This window comes from Perissodus microlepis, chromosome 20 (assembly GCF_051167445.1).
Source record: "Perissodus microlepis isolate ML-2025 ecotype Zambia chromosome 20, ASM5116744v1, whole genome shotgun sequence".
Taxonomy (NCBI): Eukaryota; Metazoa; Chordata; class Actinopteri; order Cichliformes; family Cichlidae; genus Perissodus; species Perissodus microlepis.
Genome location: NC_140480.1, coordinates 26,649,221 through 26,673,449, shown reverse-complemented (window position 1 = coordinate 26,673,449; position 24,229 = coordinate 26,649,221). Strand labels below are relative to the sequence as shown.

General features: G+C 40.3%; 1 protein-coding gene across 1 annotated transcript; it reads left to right on the top strand.

Annotated features, from left to right (window-relative positions):
- Nucleotides 1-106: 106 nt before the first annotated feature.
- Nucleotides 107-22,898, top strand: LOC146364686 (protein bicaudal D homolog 2). Its single transcript, XM_084918061.1, has 10 exons — nucleotides 107-343; nucleotides 2,394-2,735; nucleotides 5,062-5,274; nucleotides 5,452-5,604; nucleotides 7,521-8,033; nucleotides 9,005-9,871; nucleotides 10,466-10,645; nucleotides 16,958-17,109; nucleotides 18,265-18,604; nucleotides 20,384-22,898. Exons 2-10 carry the CDS (start codon nucleotides 2,478-2,480, stop codon nucleotides 20,387-20,389), a joined length of 2,682 nt encoding a protein of 893 aa, XP_084774187.1. The 5' UTR covers nucleotides 107-343; nucleotides 2,394-2,477; the 3' UTR covers nucleotides 20,390-22,898.
- Nucleotides 22,899-24,229: the final 1,331 nt, after the last annotated feature.

Below are 24,229 nucleotides of genomic sequence, written 5' to 3'. Positions count from 1 at the left end.
TAATGTTTAACTCACACGCCCTGTTAGAAACAACTGGCCAAAACTAGCCATATAATAAAAAAATAAGGTTCTTAGTGAGGTTGTATTGCCTCGTTGCTAAGCTAGAGGGGGTCCTCGTGCCTTGGCGGTTTCGGCGCGCGTTTGACACCCGACCTCGGGAGGAGAAACGGGTGGAGGAACTGGTGGGAGGAAGGGAAACTGCTGCTGACGCCGCTGTTGGTACCCTTGGCTGTTGTTTCGTGATTAGCAACCGTTGCTTTTAAGAGAGACAGCTCCATTAGGACGTGCAAGGCTAACGTTTGCGAGCAGCCACCGAGTGCCATCTTTGGGATAAAGCTATAGGGTGAGTATGTAGGTAGGCTAATGATGGCTGTCCGGCTAATTAGCTTGCCTGATAGGATCCGGCTCTTGTTACGACAGTGTTCAAGCCCCGTTAGTTAGTTAATCGGTTAGAAAGTTGGCGTCCGTTCGGTTAAGGCTATGTAGGAAGGTGAAATTGCAAAGCTAAGAAGCTATCTAGCTAGCTGAAGTCCGTTTCGCTATCTGCATCAGCGTTAGATTAAACCTGGTGCTGCTAGCTGTCTCTAGTTGTGTCATATTTCCACGTTACTCCACTGTGGTCTTTGACTACTGTCAATAAGTGTTTTATCTGATTAATAGCCTATTACTTTTAAACATAGCGAATATTCTCAATTGCAAGCTCTTAGTGCATGTTCACGGAGAACCGGTTTCTTGGCGTAGAGGAAGCAGATGCTTGTTTCATGACTAACTCGCAGCTACATCCTTTGGCACGGGACGACCAGCGGCTGGTGTTTCCATCTTCGGTCAGACAAGAGGACACGAGGAAATCGTGGGAATCTGCCCCACCCAGGCCGGTCGAAGTAAACACATGTTGTTTCCGCGCCTTGGTCGTGTAGCAGCTGTTTCAAGTGTTTAGCAGTAATTTGCGTAGTGTGAAAGATGAACACTGGTCGATGCTACTCTCATAGCATCAGCATCCTCTTGCATTTAAGTTTAAGCCTGTTTTTGTTAATTATGGGGATGTGAGGAAACCTCAGTAATCAATTTGTTTGTTTTAGGCCTAAATCATTTCTTAGACGGTGAAAAACGGTTTCTTGATTTATGTTTTTGCATATTTGTCAGACTTATATGTTTCAGATCAAACACATTTTAGTATTAGACCCCCCCCCCCCCACAAAAAAAAAAAAAATCTGAGCAAATGTAAAGTGGAGTTCTTAAATGATGATTTAGCTTATTAAGGACCAATAGCTATGAAAAGCTATCCAAACCTATCTGTCCCTGTGTGAAAAAGTAATTGTCCCCTAAACCTAATAACTGGTTGTGCCACACTTAGCAGCAAGAACTGCAATCAGGCATTTGCAGTAACTGGCAATGAGTCTTTCACATCATTGTGGAGGGATTTTGGGTCATTCTTCTTTGCAGAAATTGTTTAATTCAGCCACAATGAGTAATTTTCAAGCATGAGTGGCCTGTTTAAGGTTATGCCAAAACATCTTAATCAGATTTAAGACTGGACTTTGGCCACTCAAAAACCTTCCCATACTTAAGTGGACTATTATGAACTAATGGTCAGATAGTCTCCTTCAGAATTTTGTGGTAGTAAGCAGAATTCAGGTTCGATCAAATTGAAAATGAACCTTTGTGTTCTTTTTAGTCAGTGATGGTTTTTTTTTATCCTGGAACCCTCCTGTGGATGCCAGTTTTGCCCAGCCTCTTTCTTATTGTTGAAAACTGCACACACACACACACACACACACACACACACACACACACACACACACACCCCCAAAGGGGGGCAAGCGAGACCTGCTGTTCTTCAGATGTTGTTCTTGATGCACTCTTGGAGTAATTTTGGTAGGATGTCCACTCCTGGGGGAAGGTTCACCAGATCTCTTTTCCTAATTCACTTTGTCAGACATGTTCTGTTCAAGTGATTATTTTATGTATTATTATTTTAATAATAATACATATGATTTACCAAAAGGGGCTGTTACGTTACACATTGGGCCAGGAGCTTTTCCCTTACTAAATGAAATCAGCATTAACAAACTGCATTTTATTTTTATTGTGTTATCTTTCTTAGTATTAGAAACTGATGATCTGAAACATCACGTGTGACAATCATGCAAAAAAAATAAAATAAAAATCAGAAAGCACTCTAGCTGATAATGCAGCCCTTTCAGCACTAGATCTTAATTTAATCTCTTAGATTTTTCTCCTGGTCTTTAAAGCTTTAGTAAAACTTTTATCCCATTAAACTAACCCCAAAGTTAAACCTTACAGTTTACTCCATTAGTGTCACACTACAATTTATGCAAAAACCTCTATCTCCTAGTATTTTATGTAACCACGTTCTTTGTCTTTTGCCATAGTGGTGTGGCGTAATGAAAGCAGAGGAGTGAAGGAGGCAATTGTCTCAGTAAAACATTTGCAGACAAGCAGGAGACTAAGTAAGGATGCTGGAGGCGGGTGCAGACCCAGCAGGTGCAGTGGCCGAGGGAGAAGAGGAAGCGGAAGCGGAGATGGGGAGCAGGGATTTGAAGGCTGAAGTGATGCGGCTGACTCTCGAGCTTCAAGAGGCCACAGAGGAAAAGCTACAGGCAGCCCGCTACGGTCTGGTGGTGCTGGAGGAAAGTGCTGCCCTCAAAATGAAACACACACAGCTGGAAGAAGAGCATGAATCTCTCAAACTGGAGCTACAACAGCTCAAAGAGGTAGGAGCACCTAAGGCATATGTTATTTTTTTAGATTGTTTATTTATATATTTGGGGTGGCTGTAGGTCAGGATGTAGAGCAAGTCACGTAGTAATTGGAAGGTTGGTGGTTCGATCCTCATCTTCTCTAGTCTGCATGCCAAATATCCTTGGGCAAGATACTAACTCCAACTCGCTCTCTGATGCATTCATCAGAGTATGAATCTGTGTGAACGTTAGATAGAAAGCACTTACATAGGAAAAGCATAGAAAAAAGTGCTTGTGTGATTGGGAAAAGTGCTAAAAAAACACCAGTCCATTTACCATATTTACCTTGTAGGCTTGTGAGGTCATCATTCCCCTGGTTTCCAGGTACAGTTTTCTTATATCACATACTTGCTGTGTGATCTTTTGTTTATATAATAAAATGTGCGCAATGAAATGCATTTCCTGTTGTAAGCTTTCACAGTAATGGTATAATAAACAGAACTCTTGTATTTTTTGCAGGGTATTAAAATCATGACACAATGGACACCATACAAAAATTGTATTTTATAATTATCAGGTTTAACGTGTTTACATTATTGGTAGGCATAATTTAAATGCCATCAACACCGTAATTGCTGCTATTATATATAAGCACAATCTCTCTAAGTTTATTCATTTTATCTTTCATAGTTGAGGAGCTGCCTTGCGGTCTAGCAGTCCTATAAAGATACCATTGTTGAGGGTTTTTTTACACGTGCCAGTGGACTATGTCATGAATTTGCCTGTTCATCCCGTCATTGTCTTTTTGTAGCTCTCACTTTCTGATAAAACAATAACAGCTCTGTTACAGTTGTGACCTAATATTATACTTTGAATGTCTTGTCTTGTGATCACATGTTGAGTCAGGTTTGCTTCACATGTCATTTGATGTTGGCAGGAGAAGAGTGTTAACTGATTATGATGTTTTTGCATCCAGTTAGTCAGCATGTTGCTATTAACATATGTTAATTTGGATGTCTAAATTTAGCTGATTTTGATTCGTTATGTTAAAGCATTAAGGATTTAATATGGTCAGAGCAGGATATTCAAGATAAAAAGATCAGGCCAATACAGCAAAGCTCAGATTATGTTTAAACCATGCCTTTCATAGATACATTGAAATAATGCATAGGCTTTTCATATTATAAACAATGCACTTTCCACCATTGTGGGTTTTTTTTTTTTTTTTTTTTTTTTTTTTGGGGGGGGGGGGGGGTGTTTAAGTAAATAACCATTGTACAGTAACACTGACTTGACCATATTTACTAGATCGTTTGAATCTCAATTTTAAAGGTATAAAAACTGTATTAGACTCCGTTTTCATATTGCCACTGAATTTCTGCTAAAATAACTGATTAATGCAGTGTTGTTTCCATACAGAAAACTGAAGAATAATTAGCATATTAAGAATGTTTTAACAAGTTTTAACAAGTGTTTCCTAATGTAAATTTTGTCACAAATACTTATAGACCCACAAAGGTATTTGGTATTACTGGAACAGGCTTTTAAATACTGATTTATGTAAGAAATTAATCCTATAAAACTAAGTCTGGTCATGTGGGCAGATTTCTGATTTTGCAGTTATTCCATCTGCCTGTTCAAATTAAAAGGGGAGAAATTAAAAAAAAATTCCTTCTTACGGGTAGTTACTGATATTAATCAATTCATCTGTAAGAATAACAGTAAAAGTGGTCAGCTGGGATGCTTTATAATGCCATATAAATTTAAGTGCTGTACTGTTTCTGATTTCAGCTATTTTTAAAATCAGTGTAAACCTCCTTTTTTATTTTTGCTAGTTACCCATGTAGGTTTTGGCAGGGTTGAACTCCTGTGCTGGTCATTATGTAACCATATTATTAGTGATCATTTAGGCATGTTTAGTAGCTTGTTTGTTTCATTAAAACCCTTATGTGATCTTTCTTTCATTAGCACTTATTGGTGCATAGTGTGTGTCAAGGTCTGTGGTTGTGGCACGCTGTGAAAAAATGCATGTTATTGCTAGATAACTGTAATCTATTAGGGTCATAGTATAATATTGGCAAGACAAACAGAACTGCAAAAATGATGTGGAAATTGCTGTTAAGGTCCAAGGTTACAGAACCATATCAGCTATTTCCTCATTGCAGTCAGGTCTCAGGTGATTAATGTCCACTGAAAACTGACAGGGAAGTGCAATTTCCTCTCCTTTGTTTACATTGTTTACATTTCTTATCTTTATAATGATATGGGTCAAATGTTATTGTTTTCCCCCAATGTGTAACACAATAGTGTGTCAAATAGTGTTTTAGAGCTGTCCTTATCAGTTTTTGTTTGTGTAAAGGCATTTGCAGATTCTGTGAGCAGCCAGAAACGTGCAGCTGCTGATGGAGAGTGCCGGGAGGAGAGCCTGCTACAGGAGACTGCCAGTAAAGAGGCTGCCATGGCAACGCGCATAGAGGAAGTTCAGACAGAGCTGAAGCAAGCACGCCTTGCTCTGGGCAATGCCCACGCAGAGATTGATAGACTTGGGGGGCTCTCCACCCAGCTGAAGAAGGTATGGTGTACTCATTCAGTACTCCCTCTTCTCGTGATAAATACAAATAAAAATTAAATCCCTATAGAGAAAATATTAGTTCTCTAGCCTAGAATTAACTGTATATGATATGTAATTGACAGTTAAGCATGTTAAGCTGTGCTTTGTACTGATTTTACTGTGGATTTTCTTCCACAGGAGTGTGAGTGTCTTGAGGCAGAGAAAGGCCACCTGAGGGATGAAATAAAGGAATATAAAGTGCGTGAGCTGCGCCAGTTGCAAGACAATGGGGAGCTAGAGGAAGAGAACATATCTCTGCAAAAGCAGGTGTCTGTGCTCAAGGAAAACCAGGTCAGTTGTCACCTTCCTTCACACAATCATTTTTGTATAACATTATATTTATTGATTTTATTATTGAAAGAATACGAAATAAATCAATAAACAACCCCCATCTCCACTCTATATGCCCTGAGTCCCATCTGTTGCATAAATTTGAAAAAAAAATTCAAAAATTGGCAAGGGGCAGGAAGGGGCTGACGAGGAGACATGGATGTGTGAAACAGTAGTGTTCAGAATTTCTAGGGCCAGAGAGCACGGTGACACAGAAAAGCAGGTTACCTTTGTTACAGAGTTTCTGAATTACCTGAAGTAGACTAGTGTGGTGGGGTAACTGGGAGGGTTTTGGCTAAACCTGATAATGCCCAAAGCCAGAGCTCGCTTGCTCTGCCCATCTCTCTCCTCTATCAATAACCCTAATCTCCAACTGTATGGAGAAATGAAGAGAAATAATTCAGTAAGGTTTTTGTTCCTCCACCTTCACACATGAGGAGGAAGGTAAAAAATACACTATACCACACAACATGTTTGTTGTCAAAACTTCAAAGGACAGTAACAAAAAAGCTGCTGGTGAACAGACTGGACAGTCTAGTTGCCGGGTGAATAGTGTTGTTCTTTTCACCAAATGAAGCAGCTCCCACAGCAGAGGACATGCTATTCATCTCATGACTACTTGTGTTTTTCATTAGACAGTATATTCCCATAAAACCTGCTTCCACTGAAAGCCGAATACCAAAGCCAGTTTAACATTTGTAATGCAGTGTGATTGAAAGTGTGTAATTATAGCTGTGTGTTGCACCATGGCAACCATGTTTCAGTGTAACTATTTCATGTTTTTCAAGATATTTCGGGATGTTGTGTTTTTTATTTATTTTTTCACATTCTAGAGGACATTATGTGCTCTGAGAATTTAGATATTTTTGTTTTAATAATTTTATGTGAGAATATTTTGAAAATATTGGAAAATGAGAATCACATGAAGGGACAGATGGACATGCTTTGAGTCCAAAATATATGTCTCATTTGGCCTTTTCACACATAATGTGGTCCACATAAAAGCTAGCCAATTATTACTCTTACTATTGTAGTAAGCTACCATATAGCCAAATAAGTACCTTTTTTAACAGCCTGAACTTGAGAACTAGTGTTAGCTTGGATTTTAATAATTCATTTTAATTCAAACATTAGTGCAATGCTGCAAATTATGTTTTTGAAAACATAAAATGTCTCTTGAGAAAGATACACTGGCCTTTCTTTACACTTGGTAAAAGCATAAGCTGTCCAGTTTCTTGCTTTGGTTGAAATTGTCTGCCCTCAGTATAAACTTTCCTTTTTTCTTTCATTTTGTTGCATTCTGTGTTAGCAAGCTTTTAACCTGCAGAGACCACAGCTACAGCCTGGCAGACCAGAATTTCTCAATAACCTAAAATGATATCCAGGCCAGACTAAAAATTGTCCATGACTGTACAGATTTGGCCCTTTGATGTTAACACACATACCCTAACTGATCTTTAGCCTGTCAATCATAGAAGGACAATTTCAATGTTATATTATAGCTATTTATAAGAAGCATGCATTATTTTATGTGTCCTTTATGTAAAGCTTAAGTTAGGCTTCTAAAAGCTACTGTGTTTCTAGCAAGAGCCCAGCAAACATTGTTATTAGAATTCCTAAATGGATACATTTTTATCCACCTTATTTTGACTGTTCATTTATGCTATAACAATAATAAAATTATTGGTTTGGGTGACTATGAAGTCAAACAGCGTAGTTTTCATTTGCCTACTGAAGCTGTCTGGTTGTGAGTGTAACTTTGCTCAATGCAGTGATAAGTGTATTTGCATGTTAGGGATACAATTTCCATTCATACTAAATGGGCTGAATAAAGTAACAAAGAAAGTCTTCTTGTCCTGCTTCTAATCTTATTTCAGGTTGAGTTTGAATCAATTAAGCTGGAGCTGACCCAAAAGAACGAGGAGCAGGAGGAACTGCGAGGACAGCTGGAGGAAGCTGGAAGACTGAGGGAGATTGCAGAGAGGCAGCTGGATGAGGCCCTTGAAGCACTGAAGGAGGAAAGGGAGCAGAAAAACAGTTTGCGGCGGGAGCTCTCTGCCTTGACCCTTAACCCCTTTGATTCTGTGGGGAACCTGGAGCTCCACTTGGAGCAGCTGGATGACAGCCAGGAAGAGGGCCAGGGTGGAGAGGGTGAAGGGGAGGATGGGGATGAGAATCAGGACAGCGGTTTTAATAACGGTCCTGGATCTTCTTCCAGTTCTGCTAACCCTCCTCACTTGGGTGGCTCCAAAAGTAACGGCCTCATCCATCGCTACTCCACCCCACGCCACAGTGATGTACTTCGTGCTCCTGCTTCTGGACTGGTCGCAGACCTGCTGAGTGAGCTACACTTTTCAGACAGTCAGAAACTAAAGCAGCAGCTCCTACAGGTGAGCAACAGAAAAACACTTACCTTTTTTTCAAATGCTTCTTTGTGGTATCCCACCGAGGACAAATGATTAAAAGGAACTAAAAAAGCAACTCCAATCCTACATGTTATTAAGAGAATGAAGTCGTTTTATGGATTGTGTACAGAGGTAACGAGAATTTGCAAACGTTTGGGTATAGAAGTATCATTAGTTTAGTGTGGTAATTCTATAGCCATCACAGTCAGTTTCAAATATCACTAAAAGTAGAAATAGGGTTTAGGGTATCATTGTTTCTCAGATGCTTGGGTGCCCATTAATAGTCTTAACAGAGTTAAGAAAAATAACACACAATAAGTTGATAATTACTTAAGCATTTACCCTATGTTGCTTTCTTATGACCTTTTATATATGAATTTAAAAGCCTTTAAAAGGTTTAGACAGTTTATTTACTGTAGATATGTAAAATAGAAAGCTGTTATCTGGCTTGGTTATCTTTAAGTGCAACCACCTTTTTTGTGCTAAGTAAGGAGGATATACAATTTAGTCTGTGTGCTAAGCTGTTAGCAGGGCTGTCTGCCACTTCCTGCTCTAGACCACATCCGTTTTGTGATGGAGGAGGAGCATTAATATATATTGTGTATTCCATCAAGCACTTTCTCCAGCTCCCACCTGATAAAGCTTCATAAACCAAAGGGTACTTCAGAAAATGAAGAATGTCTTGAGCTGTCATTGCTCTCTATGTAATGTAAATGTATTATTCATGGTGCACTTAAATCAAGAGGCTGGGTTTGAAAGTTCCTACTGAACAGATGTCGCTATTTGACATTAAAAATTTATAATGAGTAAAGGTGGTTGGGGGAGAAATGTGTGTCACAGACATTTATAACCTCCCTTTTTGTTTTGAAATTAATCAACATTCAGTATTGTTCTTGTTCTGTGAACTGATGTTGATAATTACAGACTTCTCATGTTATGTTTGTGTGTACATCCAGGCAGAGCGAGAGAAGTCCAGCCTGACTAGCAAGGTGGAGGAACTGCAGATGCAGCTGGTAATGTCCAGACAGGCACTCAGTCAGCAAGAAGACAAGGTTGGCTCTCTCACCCAGCAGCTGGAAGCTGTGCAGAGTAGTCGACAACAAAGCCAAGAGGTGGATGACAAAGGAGATAATGAGACAGAAAAAGATGGTGGCAATGCTGTATTTGACTATGAGGTAGACACCAAGAGCAAGGAGGTGCTGGAAGCGCGTATGCGCGCGGCTAGCGAAGAGCTTCTAAAGCTGCGAGATGAACTGTCTCAGGCAGGAACACGTTATAACACCCTGGAGCAGAGATACAAGCAAGAGAAGGAGCGTTGGAGGGCTGAGGCCCAGGAGCTGGCTGACAAAATCCGTCAGTGTATCAAGTCCAGCAAGCAAGATCAAGAGCGCATCAGTGAGCTGGAGAAGGAGATTGGAGCAACACGGAAAGTGGCAAGTGATTCTGAAGGGCACTTAAGTGTTGCTCAGGAAGAGCTGCTGGCCTTCTCTGAGGAGCTGTCCAACCTGTATCACCACATCTGTGTATGCAACAACCTAACTCCCAAACGGGTCACCCTGGACTATTATCGTGATGGTGCCAGGTCAGGAGGCAGCGCCAGAAGATCACACCTCTATTCCCAGCACAGCGTCCAAAAGAAGACTCGAGCCAATGACATGTTCATTTCGAAAGCTGCAGCGTTGCAGTTTATGGGAGAAGTTGACAGTGCTGTAACCAGTGGAGACTCTCCTACTTGCCCTGGATCCCCCACCCTAGATTTCAGGGACCCTTCCAATGTTCGCAACTTAGTAGCAGTCATCCGTTGCCAGATAAAACATCTTCGGGTAAGACAAAAGTGTAGTTCTTGTGACATTTATTAATGTAGTACTCCAACACTACTTAGTTCTTTGTGAACTAAAACTTGTAACCAGTGCAAATTCTCAAACTTTTTTGCTGTAACCCTAATGCTGAAAAACAAACTTTTATTCTGGGTAAAATCCTTAACTCCTTTACAAATGTTTCACTGAACCTAATAATCTGCTCAGCCTGTTAACAGAGTTCAGTTGCTCCCATGTCTGCACAAATCCAGTGCCTGGCATGGGCTACAGTGACACGTGTGTGCGTGGGCGTGAATGTAGCGGCTTATCAGGGGTCAGAGTAGAACTGTAACCTCCATTACACCGAAAGAAAAGACAGGGTGGTAACAAGTTTATTAAATAGAGAAGTGCATATTCTCAAACAAAAAATAAATCCTCTTTTACATGTTTGAAGATTTATTCCTGCCACTTCAGTGTTATTGTTAAGAAATGTGATCATTTCGTGATAAAGAATTTTTTTTTTTTTTTTTTAAATCAAAATGTTGTTCCCGTTATATAAGAAATGTTATTTGCCAGACTAACTGTGCTAACCTTTATAAATATCTGTCTCTGTTCTCTCAGGTGGCAGTGGACCTTTGTCGTCAGAGGGGTGCAGTGCCCTACTCAGGGCTTAGCAGCAGTGGAGAGGCAGAGCGGGACAATGAAAACCTCTTGGAGGAAGTGTTAAAACTCAAGTCTCTTCTGAGTACCAAGAGAGAACAGATTGCTACCCTCAGGACTGTTCTCAAGGCTAACAAACAGGTAGGTCACAGTAAGCAAGTATCTGTGTTGTAATGGTTGTCTTTATCTTCAGTGAAGGGAAGTATAGTGTTAGTTCAGAAGGAGCTGAAGTTCAGTGTGTATCGGCTGTTTGGCACCAGCCCTTTGCTACGGTCTTTACAATTACTGCCCCATTCATATATGTGTAGATGGTGTTATGTCACCAGTCATGTTTATTCTCATGTACAGCATTGACATAATTTCCACACTTACCACTGTTACTCTGACAAACGTGTTTTTACAAACACCATGCCAAATATTGAAATACTATTTGTCTTTAAATCTACACAAATGCCATTTGTATAAGCATTTTCTTTCCTTTTTTTTGCCTTCATCTCATCCTCCCTGTGTATGTCAGGTTGTTGATACATGTTAAAAAATAATTTAAATAATTTATTTCTTTAACAGAGGAAAAACTCATTTAGCAGGATTGTCACCACTGACAGTTATACTAACCTCACCTGTAATGCACCTTGATATACACCGTAGCTCATTCACTGTCCGAAACAAGTCGCATGTCCCATTTATGAATAAGTAATGGCCCCTATCAATTAGTACCTATTCGGGTTGATTGTCGCAGCTTGATGCAGTTTTTAGGGTTTTCCATTAGGTCATAGTAAGTGTTTCCAGGGACTTTTTTTACTATCTACTTGGCTGGGGTTCCAAGCGATCCGAGGCATTACTAAAATGTGACGTCAACAGACTGCATGCCACCAATTTGTTAGTCAGTGGCATCACAGGACGTGTGGCTATGTTGCTATAATGACTCCACACATATTAGGTGGTACTCGATTGTAATGAAAACGAATCAAGCCAAGTTGAGCCGATCCAAGTAAGTACTAAAGGAAAAAGGGCTTAAAGGTCTCTTGGAATGAGCCTTGTTTAGAATTGAGGCCAACAAATGTCATTTGATCTTTAATTCTTTGGTGTCTAAGGTCAGTGTTTGTAGTTTTGCTGCTTGACATTAAAATCAAGCTTTCCTATACCTTCCCACTTTCACTCATAGAAGGCAGGCTTCATTGTTTTTGTTTTGTTATATGAACATAATTTTGAGAATAGCTACCTTGGTTTACACATATTGTCTGAAAATTAACCTTGCCTTTGCTAATATTTAACCATTAGTCTGTGTTAGATATAAGATAAGAGTTGTCATCTCTTGTTAGGGTTAATTTATGGTACAGTTAGTTATTTGTCTGAGAGTTGCTTTCGCCACAAGCAAGAGAAGTGTGAGAGGACAAAAAAATAGTGATCAACAAATTCAGCACAAGAAAATCAGAGACAGTGGCTGCAGTGGACACTTTTTGTTTGTTTTTTTTAACACTTTGTTTTGCTTCAACTCTTTATATTTTATAAATTCACTTAGTTGTTTCTGACACTGCCCCCTGGTGACAGTAAAGAGTTACGACATGTAGGGCTTGGTCTGCACAGCTGTCCTAATGCTGTGTTCTGTTTATCTCCGAAGTCCGACGTCAAAGCTGGGGATGACGTAACTCCTTAGTCAAGTGTGTTCCAGTAATACTCGGTGTTTCTCATTGCTTTGCCGAATTTGTTTTGCTTCTTAGCAAGATCGAGTCATTCATGCATCACTAACTTTTTTTTTCCTTTGCGCTGTGCTGTGTCAGAGCTATGCATATGGCTTCATTAGCAAGTTGTAAATACACAGCAGTGACAGAACAAATTGCAAGTTATACAATTTTACCTTTTAACTTTACATTTATTGCTGTCATCTTGGATTGTTCAGTCAAGCTTGGTGGGGATGCTCAGACTTTGAAAAATTGTGACTGGGAACTCAGGAATTCAGATTTCTGACTTCAACTGGAATGCAATAATACGTTATGTGTAGGATCACCATAGAAGTATGTTGGAGCCCTTAATAGACCTCTAGTCAACGAATGAAAATCTTGAGTGAAATTTTATCTGCTTTTCAACAAATCCTTAGATTAACTAAAACTGGCCACAGTCCACTGAGTGCATTCTGCTTAGCCTTATTATAATAAGCAGGGATTGGTACTGGAGACTGGCAGTAAATCCCAATAACAGTACCAGACACACCATCACTTAAGTATCAGTAAGCAGCCAGACAAGCATTGCTGCTATCATTGATTATGCAAAATAAATTCATTCTAACACACCGTTTTCTTATTATGACAAAGCTGCTGGTTTTGTGTTTACTGTCACCAGCAACTTCAAAGTTGCTGGTGACAGTAAACATGACACTTAAAGTAAAAGTTTGCTGTGGAAAAATTTCAGTGTTGAGTTGATTGCTGAGCTTTGATGTGCAAGCTGCTTTTTGCAAAGTTCATGCGCAGTATTTTTATCCTTTATAATAACACACAGCCGCACTAACTATTGCTTTTACTTTTGTCTGTTACTTTGGTGCCAACTCCAAGTAAATTTAAAGCAAACATAACATTAAAAAAAGTTTGACATAGCACTTCCCGTTAGGTTGAGTAAGTAAAAAAGTTGGGAAAACAATTGCTATTCACAGATACAGCCAACAATAATAAAATAATCCTGTAACTATATTGATGTTGTGCATTTCCCCATATAAAAGTACTTCAGGAAATTGTCTGCTCACTGAGAATTAGGTCAAGTGAGAGAGCATGTTGCTGAAAGCACTGACCAGTCCAACTGGAGACGCCAAACGTGCTTGTTATATAACTCACTTTGCAGGAGTATTATCCATGCATAATCTCACATAAGCAGTATGAGTGACCTGTCTCATCAATGTCTTGTCTAGACAGTCCCCTGGACCCACATGATTGTGCACCTTGAGTACATCAGCCTCTCCTCTGATGTGACATAGCACAAAGGGAAGAGGGAAAGAGAGTTCAACCTCTCCTCTGATGTGCTATGTTCAGCATTGCATGACCTGTTTCTGTCATTACCTGAACTGTCAGTTCTGTATACACATGCGCACACTTAAGGTAATCTGTTTGATGGGCCAGTGGTCACTGACAATAGTTTTCCTTCTCAAGTCTGTTGACATTAGCTGTCCACTGGTGCCTCTGATGTAATCAAACCATTTACACATGAGATTGTTACACTGATATTTGTATTTGGAGAACAGATAAGTAAAAAGCAATCCCATTAGTGGGGCAAACGTGATTTAGAACAAACTATTTGCTTAAGATACAGCGTGTTTAAACTATAGAGTCATATTATTGATCTTGTGCTTTCTTCATAATATTGATTTTTCTTTTCATTGATCTTTAAAACTCTGACCGAGATTGCTGCTTAACAGGAAATTTTGTAGTCACATAGGACAGGAACAGTCCAGACGCTTTTCTTTGCAAGCTCCTTTGACTACGATGACCTGGATGACTGAGAACCTTCACAGACATATTGCCGTACATTTTGGGAGGAACACCCTTCAACTGGTGCGGGAGTATGAAAGGGAATCAAGGAAACTAGCGGATTATAGGAACCATCTCCGTTTCAACCTAAGATGTAGACAAAGCAGAGTTGTTCCTAAGAGCCTGCGCCTTGGATCCACTGTCAGGGGATACAGAGCAGACTTGATTCTACAGAGAGCACAAAATCACCTTTTAAGTGAAAGGATAAGACAGGTCCATTTCACCATAGATGCCCTCCAGATCAAGATCAGCCAGACCCTGCAGGAACTGGAAATCCTTCTACCCTCTCCAATCTTAGAAGAGGTTTACAAGTTTGTGGACAAGGCTCAGCGGGCCCAACACTCTAAAGGAAAAGAAAGACAACGCAGGAAATTTCACACCTTGCTTTCAAAAACACACACTCCTCATCCTGAACCTACACAACCCAGAGAAGAAAACACACCTGAAGTCAGTCAGGAGAAATGGGTTAAGAACTTTTCAGACAGGATTCTCACTGAACCTGAAAAGAGAGTATTAGCCAAAGGACTCAATTTTGCCATTTCTCCACAACAGTTGCCCATAGTGGACCTCATCACAGCCACAGAATCTGCCATACGGATTAATAAATTATCACAGACAGAAGCAGAGCAAATCAGGATGAAAGTCTCAGCCACGCTCTCCAGTGCCAAAGTCCCTCCATCCAACCTCACAATACAGGAAAAGAAGGCCGTCGCTTCCCTGAGCAAAGACCACAACATCACTGTTTTACCAGCTGATAAGGGAAGATGCACCGTGGTCCTAAACACTACAGATTACCATACAAAGATCACTACTCTCCTCAGTGACAACAATACCTACGAAGCCTTAAAGCGAGACCCCACAAGCAGCTACAAAAAGAAAGTTATAGCTTGCCTTCAAGACTTTGAAAAGGACAAAATTATTGACCGCCTTACATATCACCGCCTTTACCCAGGGGATGCCATACCCTGCATCTACGGACTTCCTAAAATCCACAAGGAAGCTGTCCCACTCAGACCCATAGTCAGTAGCATAAACTCAGCCACTTATAACATTGCTAAACACCTTGCTACCATCCTTGCTCCTCTTGTGGGGAACACCCCACACCACATCAAGAACTCCACCGACTTCACCGACAAGGTCCAGAAACTTACCCTGGATCCAGATGAAACCATGGTGTCCTTTGATGTAGTCTCTCTCTTCACTTGCATACCCACCACGGAGGCCGTGGAGACTGTCAGAAAACGACTACAAGAAGACAGCTCCTTGGAGGACAGGACCAACTTCACACCCGATCAGATTTGCACACTGTTAGACCTCTGCCTCACCACTACATATTTCAAATACAACGAAGGCTTTTACAGACAAAAACATGGCTGTGCCATGGGCTCCCCCGTGTCACCTATTGTAGCCAACCTTTACATGGAGGAAGTGGAAAGGAAGGCTCTTGGCTCTTTCAAAGGAAGAGTACCCAGCCACTGGTACAGATATGTGGACGACACCTGGGTCAAAATCAAGACACAAGAAGTGGAATCCTTCACTGCGCACATTAACGCTGTGGATAAAAACATCAAGTTCACCAGGGAAGACACAAAGGACAACTGTTTGCCTTTCCTGGACTGCGCTGTGCACATTGAAGAGAACGGCAAACTCAACATCGAAGTTTACCGGAAGCCCACACACACGGACCAGTACCTCCTCTTTGACTTCCATCACCCTTTGGAACACAAACTTGGAGTAATTAGGACCCTACACCACCGGGCAGAACATGTTCCCTCTAAGCCTGAAGGAAAAAAGAAGGAACACACACATGTAAAGGAAGCACTCAAAACGTGCGGCTATCCTAAATGGGCGTTCTTAAAGTCAGCAAAGAGGCACAGAAAAGAAGACCAGACACCAACGAGGGAGGATAAGGACGACAGACGCAACAACATTGTCATCCCCTATGTAGCCGGTGTATCAGAAAAACTTAGGAGAGTTTTCTCCAAGCATGACATCCCGGTGCATTTCAGACCCAGCAACACGCTCAGACAAAAACTGGTTCACCCGAAAGACAAAACGCCAAAACACAGACTTAACAATGTGGTGTATGCTGTACAGTGCAGCGAGGAATGCCCAGATCTCTACATTGGAGAGACCAAACAGCCACTTCACAAGCGCATGGCACAACACAGAAGAGCCACCTCCACAGGACAAGACTCAGCAGTCCATCTGCATCTTAAGGATAAAGGACACTCTTTCGAGGATGCCAATGTTCACATTTTGGACAGAGAGGACAGATGGTTTGAAAGAGGAGTGAAAGAAGCCATCTATGTCCACTGTGAGCGACCATCTTTGAACAGAGGCGGGGGTTTACGACACCAACTCTCTGCCATCTATAATCCAGTTTTGAGATCCCTTCCCAGACGCCTTAACGCCCACTCACATCCTGGGCCATCTGACCTCAGGAATTCGCATGATAAGGTGGGGCCAGGTTTCACAATGAACACACCCGAAACTCTGGCTGATTGGGACCCACACCCAGTTTCACACCTTGGCTCAGGCGATTAGAGGATCATCAGGGGGTCCTTTTGTCCCTCTGTGGGGGGATACTCCCACTAGGTTTATATCTGGGACTCTCCACCATTTGACCTTAGAACTGAAGAAGCTTCTCGGATGAGAGGTGAAACGTCTTCACGTAAACTTAAAGAAGTCCAGACGCTTTTCTTTGCAAGCTCCTTTGACTACGATGACCTGGATGACTGAGAACCTTCACAGACATAGGACAGGAACAGTTGAGCTGTCACTGAAGCTACTCAAATCTTGCATCAAGTGTCTCCAGAGAATTCCTAGTTTTGAAAGAAGTGCATAATTTTAAATAATGTGTTTTCATACCAGCAACAGATCATAATATGCTTTTAAAACCCCATTTTGATAGTAAATGATATTTTTGTTATTGCAGACTGCAGAGTTGGCCTTATCCAATTTAAAAACAAAGTATGAGACGGAGAAGAGTATGGTGTCAGAGACCATGATGAAGCTCCGAAATGAGCTCAAAGCCCTGAAGGAGGACGCTGCCACCTTCTCTTCTCTTCGAGTCATGTTCGCCAGCCGGTAAGCTTTCATTTCATGTGATTTGAAGCAAAACATATTACTGACTCAGGGAGGACAAATATAACACAATCATATATTTAATAAAGTTAGAAGAAAAAAACATTTAAAAAAACTGCTTTAAAATGTCTTAAAACTGGATTGTATTTGGCTCTGTACTAGTGGTTTTAAGGCTTATTAGTTGTGCTCTTGCTGAGGTACAGCTTTTGCTTTCACTCGTGTAATGAGCTTACCATGCTTATTACGCCTATGGGCAATCCACTAGTTCACGTGAAGATTACAAACCACATGCTTTGCCCTGTGCTGATGGGGGGTGATCAAGCAAGGTCACCTTTAAGAAAGACTTTTAACGTTTATAGGACATGGGTTTGACTATAAACACCACCATGCTATCAAGGGGAAGATGTTAAGAGTTAAACATACAGATCATAACACTTGACTCACTAACCTCTTCTTTGCGGTGTTTTTATTTGGGATTTGTATGAGTGCACTAATGATTATTTTTCTGGTTTTGGTGATTGTGTTATGTGTTGCCAAAGTGCCCTGAGAAGGTTCTTGGCCATGTATTAGACCGTCTAGGCCCTTTCCAGACAGTTGTTATCCCTAAGAAGGATTGAAGAAGAGCCAGTAATGAAGGGCTGCTACTGTCTGTTCCAATAGGATAGAGATTACAGCTTTATAAAAAGATATTTGCTTAGAATCAGGTTCAGTGGAGCCATCATGTGGATAGCTAGTATGAGTGCATCTCTACAGTATATGAAAATAAGGGTGTATTACTCATTTTAAACATACTTTTACTTTTTACTTACATTTACTTAAATTTTCACATTTTCCAGTTAGCATCGTTCCCGGTTGCCAGTGAATGAATGAATTGAAGCTTTTCCAACATTATTTAATCTCAGTTTGATATCAATGTTAATTTATTTATTTTAACTACAAAAAATAATCCGTGGGAAAAGATTTTTGCTTTTGTAACTTGTGATAGCTTGTGATATTTTTAATGATTTGTTAGCCTGTAAAATTAACCAATAATAACAATAATCGTCAGTTGCAATCCCTGCTGGTGTTTGATGTTTGCATATAACACACTATAAGTCGTGTTAAGCATGTATTTCTATGCCTCTGGCTTTATTTCTTGCTGCATGTTGCATCTCTCAGGTGTGATCAGTATGTGACCCAGCTGGATGAGATGCAGAGGCAGCTAGCTGCTGCTGAGGATGAGAAGAAGACACTGAATTCTCTTCTGCGTATGGCCATCCAGCAGAAGCTGGCTCTTACTCAACGTTTGGAGGACCTGGAGGCCCCTATGTCTCCACACAGCTTAAACAGCAGCCCCCGTCGCTCTCGGGCCAAAGAGCTTGCTACCAAGTCAGGCCGTGCCCCTCGGAGCCCCAGAAGCAGTCCCGCCCGGCCTCCATTGAGGAGCAGTCCACGGTCCAGCCCCGTTCCTGCTACTCACCACCTGCGATCTCTAACTAGAAGCCTCCACACAAGCCCTGTAAGAACCCCTCTTTCTCTTTATCCTGACAACTCCAGCCAAACCAGCAGCAGCTCATGCGGAAGCAAGGGTCTCCAAAGAGATGCCACCTTTATTAGAAGTCATAGTGTCAGTGATGTTTGTAACACAGAGTTGAATCGTGGTTTTTCCCTGACCTATAAAGGCTCCACCAGTTCTGTGAACAGTGATTTAAGCTCTAAAATGTATGTGAGTGAATCAAAAAAGGGAGCATCAGTCCAGAGAGCTTCTGTCCCTTTACGTCAGGACACTTTCATCACAACTCGCGTTGTACCTGCCTCTTCTGCCAGACTGAAGTCTTCTTTGTTTTCTTCTTCTATAGATAAACTAACCTCTTCTAAAACGGTGTGTGTGTATGCTAACACCAGTGAAGCATGGGGTGAAAGCCAACAAAATCATGACCTAAACCCTAAATCAGATGTTTCTGTGAGGAGAAAGCAGTCAGGTCGCAGGTCTAATTCTGTACAAGCAGCAGCAGCATGCCATAACACGTATCTGTCAGACTCTGCACAGTTCAATTCAAGTCCGTCAAGGGCCCAGGCAGTCACATCACACTCTGTTAACAATTCAGCAAGTAGAACCAGGATGACTGGAATCTGTAGAGAGTCTAGACAAAGATCATTTACATCTACAAGTAGAAACACAGAGGAATTACACACTAATGCCAGTAAGAGCTCTGGTAATAAAGCTACATCTTCTAGGGCTCGGAGCTCACACTCTAAATCATCAAGGAGACAATAAAAAAATAAACGTAAATTAGCCAGCAGATCTAAGCTATCGAACTGGTTTACACACTATATTGACAAAAGTATTGGACCACACTGAATTCAGGTGTTTTCAGTCCCATTGCCACAGGAGTGTAAATTCCAGCCCAACCATGCAGTCTGCCTTTTCAAACATTTGAGAAACTGTGTTACTATAATGAGTTGCTACTGTTGGAACAAGTGAGTTCATGGAATTTCTTTTCTCCTAAATATTCCACAATTAGCTGTAAGTGGTATTTTTGCAAAGTGGAAGTTTTTGGGAACCAAAGCAACTCAGTCACAAAGTGGCTGACCACGTAAATGTGGTGTCACTGAGTGCTGAGCAACACAGCATACAAAAGTCACCAATGCTCCATTGACTCAGTAACTGACGAGCTCCAAACCTCCTCTGGCATTAACCTCAGCAAAATAACTGTGTACTGGGATCATCATGCCAATGGTTTCCATTACTGAGCAGCTCCTGTAGGTCCAGTGTGTGCAGGGCCCAGTTCTTTTGTCCATATAGTGTTTCTATATAACAAGTTTTAAATAAGAGACTAATAAACTATCATTGATATCAATGCACTAGAGGGCACTGAAAGAACACATGCTTCAACGTGGCCATTGTCAAATTTAAAAAGGCTTTTCCAAAATTGAAAGCGTACTTCCAGTGCCAAGACTCCATCTTCGTATTTCCTAACATGTGAATTGTTATGCTGTTTGCATAACAGACCAAACAAACAAACAACTTTGATCAAATACCTTCTCATTGCTTGCTTTTATCTTGAACAATCTTGTTTTTGCACAGCTTTAGTTTAGGGTTAGTGTTTAGTTTGGTTAAGATTTTTGCTTATTTTAACTGATCACCCCTAAATTGCTAACCTTTTGTGCTCTATGTTGTATTGATCTGTTTATCCTTATAATTTACCCTTACCATTTTCCACTAAACTTTTTAAAGTTCTTAAGTCAAACTAAATATTTGTTTCCTTTTTGTCTCTGTCTCACCTTGTCTTTGTAGCGCTGAAACACTCCTCCCATTACTCCAAAACCCTTCTTCTTCATAAGGACCTGTCTTCATGTTGACTCCTTGGCTCCCTCCTCCTTCCCTGACCTGAGACATCCTGTCCATCCCAGATATGATGCTACATTCCCCACTCTACCTACCAGAACCATGGACTGGAAAAAAAAGTATTAAAAAAAACAAAAACAAAAAAACTCTCATCCCACCCTTTTGGTCTTCTCTGCTTGGAGTGGAGAAGCCTGCATGCAGCCCGAAGAAGGATGAAGAGACAAATGTGCTGCTCATTTCTTTGTGAAGTCATTACCTGTGTTGTCCAAAGTGGTTCCAACTTCCATCTGGTCCTGTTCAAGGCTTTGTGTTGTGCTGAACCATTGGCAGTATTTATTTCAGAGACTCTCCTTGTACAATATTTACTGTCCTCAGACTTTGATTCAAGGCTATGATCTGTTCTCTGAAGGCTCTATGTCTTACATTCTTGCCTTTAGTCTGGCTTGATGGTCAGGCCCATCTGGCGTCTTTTAGTGTTGGTAAACCATTACATGATCTATGGTAGCTCTCCCAGGTAGTTTTTTATAGAACACTGCAGCCTTACCAATAGTCTTACCTTAAAAGTAGAGCTTATTGTTGTCTTGAGATTCTTCCTTTTACTGGTGGTGCAGTTACATGCTCTTTCTATTACGCCATTTCTGGTTCTTAGATTTCAGGCACACCCTTTAAAGAGAGGTCAGTAAACATGACATTTCATATGGAAAATATCAGCCATACATTCATCACCTCAGTTCAGACACTGAGTGGTGAGATGCATGATTTGGGAAATCTGTAATGTGCATCTTCGCAAACTATGCAGACCAAGTCAGGACAGTGCCTGTATACAATCTACTGTTTTAGGCTTTGGGCTTTGAAACCTAGCCTCATTTTCCGTTACCAATGGCTGGCTGCAGCTATTTTACAACAGCTATTTGCATCTCTTAATATAAGAAGATTTTGGAAGTCACTGTCTTACATCATTAGAACAAAGTGCCCTGGTTTCCCCTAAACCTTTTAGTAAAATCCTCCATTGTCATTTCTCTTCATTACTGTGACAACATTTTCCATTCGATATCTGCTTTCTCTTTGCTCCTTTGAACAGCTAATCAACAATATTCGTGTTTTGTATTTCATAGCATAATGTCATCATGCTTTTTGTGCCACCAAAATAAATGAATAGTAATAACCTAGTATCATCCACAGCAAGCAGGCTGCTTCTCTACAGCATGTGTTGTTTTCAGTTTGAAATGCTAATACCAGGTATTGCTGGGGTTGCTGCTTATAGAAAGTAGAAATAAATACTGATACCCGATCATTTAAAAAGCATTACATTGAAGTTTGCATCTATTTGCACATTATGGCTTAGAATCAAGAATAAATAAATCTGAAAAAGCTGCTTCATTTAAAGTGTGTGGGAACTCAGACATGACACTGCTTTGCTAAAGGATTGCAATGAAGAATAGCATGTAAATGTACATGTGTTACCTGATACCTCTAAAGGGACTGCTTAAAGAGCAGTATGATGTATGGACTTTGACTTGAAGACAGCAATGCACAGGTTGACATTGGCACTGTAACCTCACCTTTTTTCACTGAAGGCAACTTACAATGTATTAAACTGACTTAACACGACCAATCGTGGTCCTTTCAATTGCATTTGGGAAAAGCTGTTTGAAAACGGAGAAATTAATACTAGAAAATGTTGACACTTACTAAAACTCAACTTCCCTCTAATTTACTAGAAGAAGCCGCATCCTGCTGATGGGGTTTTATTTTTGGTTAGCTGGTGTTTTGTTTTGGTTTTTTGTGCCTTGATTTTGGTCTTGTCTGCTGTTTCAGAAAGTATCACATTTTCTAAATAGAGGCTAAAGTTCAACACTGTAGTTGTATTTTTTTTTTAATGTTTTAATTATTTTAAATAAACTCACTGAGCAGTGTTAGCACTGAAAAAAGTGATATCTCATTTTGGTAAAATATTTTCACTTTTTAGCTGGCATGCCTTGTATTTATTAATCATGTTACCTCATTAAGAATTAAGTAATAACTTAAATGAATCAAAATTAGCTGATTGATATTTTAGACAACTGTGACAACTACTGAACTTTCTTTTAATATTCTGAATACATTTGGACCTAATGTATCAAAGATTGTAGACTGCCGGGTTAGCGCCTCCATTTATTTATTGAAGTTAAGTCCACACACTCTAGCTAAAAAGTGAAAATACTTTAACATAATGTCATTTTCACACTGAAGGTTGTAAATTGATTTAAGTCACTCTGTGCAGATGTGTGTATAATTTAATTGCCACTCTTGTATAATATTTTAACTGTATTTATGTGGTCTGCATTCTGTGTAAATTGTTGACAAGCACACACTCCACATAACACATTTGAGGTCCTCAACTTTTTATGTGTATGCAAAGTTGACCTTTCATTGACCTTCTATCCACTTTTGTCATGAAGAATAAAAACAAGCCAACACCGTATAGTGCTCGTGGTTTTGAGTGAGTGACTTTGGTATTTTTCTTATACTACACTTATGGGGAAAAGGAGTCTGTGCAGTCCTGTGAAAAACGAAGTACACCCCATAATTCAATAGTTTGTAGTTGAATTATGAATTGACACTACCATGTCATGGTGCTGATATGTGATGCTGGGCATTGTGGGCAGATGTCTCCATTTTGGTGTCCATCTACAGTAGATTTCTCCAGAAGTCTTGTTGTTTTTTCAGATGTAACTTTACAAACCTAACCCATACTGCTTTGTTCTAATTAGAGAGAAGATGCTTTCTTTTGGCAGTCCTTCCAAACAAGTCGTACATGTTCAGGCTTTCCCTAATTAAGCTGTCATGCAGTAAGTCATTGCTAACACCCTGTAGAGTCAAAGCTGTCGCTCTTGGGGTTTTTTTTGCAGTTTCTCTTGGAAGTGCACAGTCTGATGATCTGTGTAATGCTCAGTCCTGCAAACTGCCATAACTTCTGCTTTTATAGAGATGGTCACACTTGTTGGTGATTAATTGTGTGTATCTCATTAACAGTGCCTTGCAGCTGTTTTCAATTCTTTCTTTCAATTCAAGTCTTTCAATTCCTATGGAAACAGGAGCATGCCCCACATAGCTTTTCACAGGACTTTCCATAGTCTTGTAAAAGCGTTCCTTTTCACATGCCTGCATGCACGTATATCCTGTCAGTTTATTACATTGTAAATACAGCAGGATACTGGTTTGTGGTTAATTTTTGTGGTTTTGTAGGTGGTATTCCCAGTAAGTTCTCATTTGAAAATCTAACACTAGACAGCTGAATAATGCAGCATGCTGCGCAATAAAGTTTGGTCATAGAGTCATAAAGCTCTTCTGGCTAGTTTGACTAATGTCGGAAAGGAGGGGGTGGTGGGATTGGTCTGGACATGATTCTTTTGTGCAGATTTTTTCTGCAGTTTGTTGAGAAACTCCACTTCACACTACAAACACACCAACTTCATGAAAACACAAACTAATAAAAATAGCAAGATATTAGAGTAAAAGCCATCTTCAAGAAAAGAGTAATTAAAAAACACAATAGTACATAAATCATATTAAAACTAAAGCAAAGAATTAAATTGTACACATTTAACTTAATATCTCTCACCCACAGCTATTGTAGCTATTTTTCTATAGGTTTGATTATCTAGTGGTTTGCACGGTTTCCTCACAGAGAGAAAGCCGTGAGTTTCAATCCATCGGCAAGCTTTGCATATATGAGGTACCTTCATGTGTGGAGTTTGCGTGTTCTCCGTGTACCTGCACCTGGAGAGAACCCATCCCTTCAGGTACTCAGGA

Coding starts and splice junctions, on each gene's coding strand:
- LOC146364686 (XM_084918061.1), top strand. CDS start 2,478: ATGCTGGAGGCGGGTGCAGACCCAGCAGGTGCAGTGGCCGAGGGAGAA. Junction 5,605..7,520: donor CTGTGCTCAAGGAAAACCAG/GTCAGTTGTCAC, acceptor ATCTTATTTCAG/GTTGAGTTTGAATCAATTAA. Junction 8,034..9,004: donor TAAAGCAGCAGCTCCTACAG/GTGAGCAACAGA, acceptor GTGTACATCCAG/GCAGAGCGAGAGAAGTCCAG.